The 6,340-nt window shown below is 39.3% G+C and overlaps 1 protein-coding gene across 2 annotated transcripts in view; it reads right to left on the bottom strand.

Moving 5' to 3' along the window:
* Positions 1 to 1,771: 1,771 nt before the first annotated feature.
* far1 (fatty acyl CoA reductase 1) overlaps positions 1,772 to 6,340 on the bottom strand; it is a 30,810-nt gene continuing 26,241 nt past the window's right edge. For both annotated transcript variants that reach the window (XM_082542299.1, XM_082542300.1), the window contains exon 13: positions 1,772 to 5,629. In XM_082542299.1, coding sequence (XP_082398425.1) covers positions 5,470 to 5,629 — 160 coding nt within the window. In that variant the 3' untranslated portion in view covers positions 1,772 to 5,469. The remainder of the gene's footprint in view (positions 5,630 to 6,340) is intronic.

Genomic DNA, 6,340 nt, shown 5'->3' with positions numbered 1-6,340 from the left:
CAAACTATGTTGCATGTTTACATCTGCTTTTTCCCCGAACTCACTGTGTACGTTTATCCCAGCCTTGTTAGTGGGATTCTGGATCCAGTTTCTAAGAGCATTTACTAAGTTAAAACATATAACTTTGTTCTCTTTATATCAGAATACTATATTAACTAAGTACCTGCAAATAACCAAAACTAATGTGAGCAAATGTGCAGTGTTAAAAATTCCAATCAAATTAGAAACCATGCTGGTTCTTCCACATAATGGTATGCATGTAATATTTGTTTTATTACTCTCCCAGTCAGATACTTGAAATTAAGGGTAAGACTCCCTAATTAAGGCCATGTTTGACACCGTCTACTTGAACTCACCTCCACAAATTCAAGAACCAAACCCCTCGACCACTTTGAGCTTTTGTAACAGAATTATCTGGCAAAAACATAGGAGCTGCGATGCTGTACAACCCATCCAAGAAGTTTTTTGCTACACTTTTGGTGAGAAAACTTCTAGTATTTTATAATTCTCTTGCTTAGCAGTATTTAGCTTGCATATCAAACTTTGCAGAATTAGCTGATAACTCCATCCTCTTGCTCAGAGATCACTATTGGCTCCAAAACACCAACATTGAGGTTGGTAAAGCTGATATAACGATGGCAACATCCATCTTTAAAATACAGTTTATGGTCACAGTAGCTTGCTAATCTTTGATTGAAGTGCAGACTTTCAGTTTTAATTCAAGTGATTTAACAACGTACACCATTAAATGTTTAGGAATTACAGCCATTTTTATACACAATGGCCCATTTTCAGAGGCTCAAACACTAATTTGACAACTATATGACAAACAGCACCTTTTCCTTTTTTATTCAAGGACAGACAAAACAGAAAAGATCTGGGATTGATCCAAGTGAATTTGGGAGCCGTTTACGGGAACTCAATATAAGGTCCAAAGAGAAGTTGATGCAAGCGAAGGAAGCCATTGTGTCATTGTCCCAAAACTTATGGATTTAGGCCAGTCCACAGATTTACAGTGCTCCAATTTTATCAATACAAAGAGTGTGACGGAACTGTGAACATCTGAGATCATAAATCGGAGTCAGAAAATTAGACAACTACTTATCCAAATAACTGCACTTACTCAGATCTCCAGCAATACGCCACCAGGTCTGAAATAGCGTTGATGAAAGGACATTAGTGAAGCATACACACCAACTGTGGCGCAACAAACTGCATGTTGATAAAACCTGGTAAGATGGAATCTCTCATGACTGCAGTCTTGTTGGAATGCAGACTCCAGCATCCACAACCTCTCTTCTGGAGGTGCTTTTTACTTACATTAATCATGTTACCCACTCCTGTCCGGGCTCACACAGTGTGACTGAGCTTTCAGAACTGTGGCAAGACTGCACACTCTTAAGTCTAAAACCAAAGTAAAGGTTAACACAGTGCAGCGTCAATGATTGGCTTCTGAGCTTTATTAGAAATGCAGCCCTTCCAGTCGTGGTTTCTAGAAAATGAAAACTGCCATCAAAAATGATGACAGGCCAATCCTCTCATCCCTGAAGTATAATCCTGATCATATTGAATCTTAATGGAGCCGTCTAATAGCTTCCACTTTAATCTGGCTTCCAGATACAGCGTGTGAGGTGGAGTGCTGATCTGTAATGCACTACAGGAAACAGGAAAACAGGTCAGCTGGACAGATTGAGACTAATGCTTCAGTCATGTGATTTACAGCTGTGTGCCAGAATGACTCAACTACAAAAGAAAAACATAACTTCTGAACTAGGAGAAGATTAAACATTGTTTATTCCTTCTTTTTGGTTTACAAACAAAAGGCACCCATTGATATATTTTGAGGAGTGTCACATTAAAATGAATGACAAGAATCCCTTTCCCAACTTCTGAGAGTAGAGTGGGGCCGATATTCATCACTGCACTCAAAGTAGGAGCGATTAAACAGGCCTCCCCTCAAGAACCTCACATTTTAAAAATCAAACACTGAAACTAAATCATTTTAAATGCATTCACAACCACTGATGAAAGCTTTATTCTGCACCTTAAACGTGCCCTGCGATCAACTGATCATTTAAAAAGGCCAAATAAAACTACCGCTCCTCCTTTGATGCAGGGGATAAATACTCAGGACATCGAGTCTTTTTAAAACCCCTGAAAACACATTTTAATCTTTTTGTCCCTTCCCTCTATGAAAAGTAGGGTTCTGCTTGATTGCATTTTTTTTTCTGCCAGGTTACGAGAGCTAAAGTTGTTTCACGTAAGAGATTTTGATCTCGAGTCTGTTGGAAATAGATTGCTAGGAAAATGAAACCACAGTAGAAATGGCAATAATTGCAGTTCCTTGAATGGCCACTTGAGGCCGGCTCAACGCAATATCCAAACTTGGCATCTTATGAAGAAAATACTTTTTAAAACTGCAATCATGTTTAAAGATATGCACTTAAGTGGCCGTTCTTTTGTGTTCAGTTTTCTGCCAAGTTTTTAAGCTAGCCAAACATTAGCATAACATTTGACCTTTGGCACTTTACCAAGTTATCTAGCCATTAGTAGCAGTAGCATCACTTTTCCCGCTCAACCTTTTATCCAAATATGGTCACATCCTGTTTCAAAGAAGTCAGTGGATGTTGGCACTGTGGGTACATCTTTTATCTACAGTCTATGGATACCTCTCAAGTCCCAAAATGTAATTTAGCTTAAAGGAAACTGGCATCACCTACTCTATCAAAACGTACAAACGTCTGTTATGCATTGTGTTACATTATTTCTTTGCCAAATTTCTGCTGCAATCAGGTTTGGCCCTGCAGAAACTACTCTGGTGGCTGGATTTCGTTTTGGACAGAGGCACACCAAACATTTTTCCCTAAGCTGCTTGTATGACATTAAATTCCTCTAACATGTACCAAAAAATAAAAAAAATAAAAAATAAAATTCTTGCAAGCAAGCTTATATCACAAAAATGTAAATGTCCCAAAGAAAAACTGGTTGTTGCAAAATAATGCTATAACGCAATGCAATTCCTAAACTGTTCAAAGCTGTGATTTCAGAGGTTTACAATCATTTCAATGCTTGTGTGCAATGCCCCGTTTTAACAATCCACTGGTAGGATTCAGTAGTTCCTGACATCAGAAGTGAGAAAACCCTGAATTAGACATGGCGGCGCTTTATTTCCCCTCCCTCCCCCCACCACACTACACAAGAACAGTCATAATCACACCAGAGACTTCACACCCTCGCAAGGAAACAGAGTTAAGCAAGAATTCGTCACATGGTCCCTCAGCTTTTCCCATATTAAAATCACAGGCAATTACAGAATTTTTCAGAGCTCAGTCAGGGAGAATCTGGCTGAGCAATGAAGTCAGGCTGTTGAATGTCTACTACATTCCGTGATGGAAAAAGTTAAAATGTGCATGTATATACAAAGTGATATGACGAGCAACTTGTAACAGCCAAATTCAGTATTTAATCTACTGCATTTACATTTTTTTAACAGGTTAAATTCTTTTTTTTCTTTTTTTTAAATATACAGCAGCTGAAGTTGGTTCAGTTAGCTCTTTATCAGTAAACTAGTCACAATGTTATCAGCATAAAAATACATCTGTTGTGTTATATGTCGTCTACCTAAATAGAGTTATACAGAAAATAACTAGAAAACAGATTTGATTGCTTTCTTTTCACATTATCTTGACAAAAGTTCAGGCACAATTCAGGTTTGAGTCTTGGACTTTCATACGATCTATGCAAAATGACTCATGCTGTGAGATTTGGGAGAAGGGGAGAAAAAATAAATAAAATCACACTCCTCAGTGACTCTGGCACGACAAACATGTAGGTGCTTGAAATCTCTATGGCCTAAGATGCAAGCAAACAGCACGCAGTCACACCCTGCTTCATTAAAGCTCGGGGAAAAGACAAACATAACATAGTGCGCAGATTAGCTCAGTTCCAACAATTTAAGACTTAACATGGCAACGAATGGTCCAAGAGGTTATAAACAGCAGCAATAGAATACAGTATGTCCCGCGAAGTTACTCTAACACATGCACACACAAGCACTTGCAAAGAAAAACGACTTAAACCCTTCACAATGTTGGCGAGCTACAATTAGTGCTACCTGAAAAGTAGTGTACTAAAAGAACAGTGTGGAACTCAAGATTTGTACCGGTACAAGAGCGTTTAATTTCAAAGCATTCGAGAAGAAAGAAATAACCATCTCACCCCCACCGTTTCACAGAGGTATGAGCAAGTTAGCCAAGATGCATTTTGGCAAAAGTGTAGCTTAATAACTTTCAGACGTGATTTAAAACAAAAAAGGAAACTGAAGAAGAAGCTGGATATCTGCTGATGCAAGAACCGTTGGTTTGTAGGCACTGGGTAAAGCCACTACAGTACAATCTACATTGTGCTTTGCTGTAATTAGGGAGTCTGCCACCGTAGTCCACTGGAGAAACATGCAGAGGTGCATCATTGCTGACAGTTTCTTTCTCACAAGCAGCGAGAGGGGCTAAAGGCCATTCTTTTTGTGGGACATAAAAATCAGCATAAGCAAGCCCCTCCCGTGTTTATACTTCAGTTTCCACAAGCCATCGCTGCAAATGTCACGTGTTAGCTAAAATGGCTTCGCTCTTGGTGTTCGGTCATGACAGAGTTAAACAGTGATCCCTAGGTCCGCCGGTCCCTGAATAAGCCTCTTAAAATGTCAAATCAACCAACTGTTTAAGCATCTAGCCAACGCTGCTGTCAGGTGAAAAAAAACAAAAAAACAAAAAACAAAAACACAAAACAACCCTGATTCTTACAGACTGCTTTTAAAAAAAAAAAAAAAAAAAAAACGTTCCATAGCATAAAAATGACACAAACCACAGACAATCCGGAAGAAAAACAGCAAAACCAGTTATCTTTTCAGATGACAGATATACAACTTACACTTGCAACTTAAAACATCTGACGCGACTGAAGCCTGGACTGATTCAAAACCAGCTGGGGATTTTTGCAGCAGCATCATCCAATGCATAGCTTCGTTTTGCAGGAAGACAGCCAGGCGAGCACAAAGATGCGAGATGAGCAGGTTTAGAGAAGGTTGCTCTTGAGCAAAGCTGGCGCCGAGGAGGAGGACCGGACATGCTGGGAATAAACAGAACGAGGCTTGTTCCAACTAGTCCAAGTGCTATGAATCGGAGCTGTATGGTGCAATAAATCCATGCACTGAGTTTCTATGAAATGCCAGAGATCCAGATAGCCAACAGACCCCTGTGAACTCCAGGCTTGTCAGGTAGTTCCATCTGTATTTGAGTTGTTAAATGGTTTGGTGGTGTCAATGAAAAAGAGACCAGAGACTGATGTTTTTATTGTTTTTTTTTTTCTTTTCCAAGCACTTTGAACACAAGCACCTTTCACCATCCACAGCCAGTCTTTTCTTAATTTCTTTTGTCGCTCCGCCTCGCAACCCGCCACCACGTCCCTCGGTCACTATCTCATGGTCGAAGAAGCTTGGAAGTAGGACAGGAATTTGAAGCAGAGGCTCACCACAAAGTACCAGATGTTTCTGGCCATCTGGGATCGGGCAATGAATATGCGCCAAATAAACACCACCAGGATGGTGTTGAAGGTGTAACGAATGTTCCTCAGCCTGGAAATAAAACAGATTGTGAGACATGCGATACACCACCTTAGACTGTTTCATATTGATAATGTGTCATTTCCAATGAATGCTCTCTAATAATAACCTAATTAATAAGACTCACAGGCGTTAAGACATGCTTGTAAACTGTGTATAAGCGACCAACCAAACAGTAATACCATATACATCACACTGTCCTGCAATGGTCGAGTGCAGCATGTACCAAAGTCCTGTACACTGTACACGAACTAGGACACTGGTGCATATACCCTGTGTACTCTTGTATCAGTATAATAAGAGTGAGTTGGATGTGCCAAAGTAATACTAGACAAATATTGTGTAGCCAAGTTATAACTAGTTGGCCATCTACCCCAGTGTGGGTCTTGCATAAACACCCCCTCCCCAAAGAGGAAAAACAAAAAAACTAAAAACAAACCACCCTGCATTTTTACTTTAATCAGCCAATACAGTATTTGGATTTGTGAGCAACAATTCTGCATCTTTTGTGCAAATATTTAAAAATTAAATATTAAAAAAAATATTTAAAATATTTAAAAAAAATTTTTTAAATATTGTCAATAAAAAGTTTTCAAACCCATTAACGAAAAGTTGCATACAGCACATTTAACTGGCGATGCAGAAAAGCATCTTTTGTGTGGTGAACTTTAAAGAGCCTGCCAGAGCCCATCACTTTGAATGCTACTACTTCCTGTGTCTCTG

This window comes from Aulonocara stuartgranti (assembly GCF_965226115.1).
Source record: "Aulonocara stuartgranti genome assembly, chromosome: 7".
Classification (NCBI taxonomy): domain Eukaryota; kingdom Metazoa; phylum Chordata; class Actinopteri; order Cichliformes; family Cichlidae; genus Aulonocara; species Aulonocara stuartgranti.
Note: the sequence above shows the minus strand (reverse complement) of the source record. Positions and strands in the feature narration are given on the sequence as shown.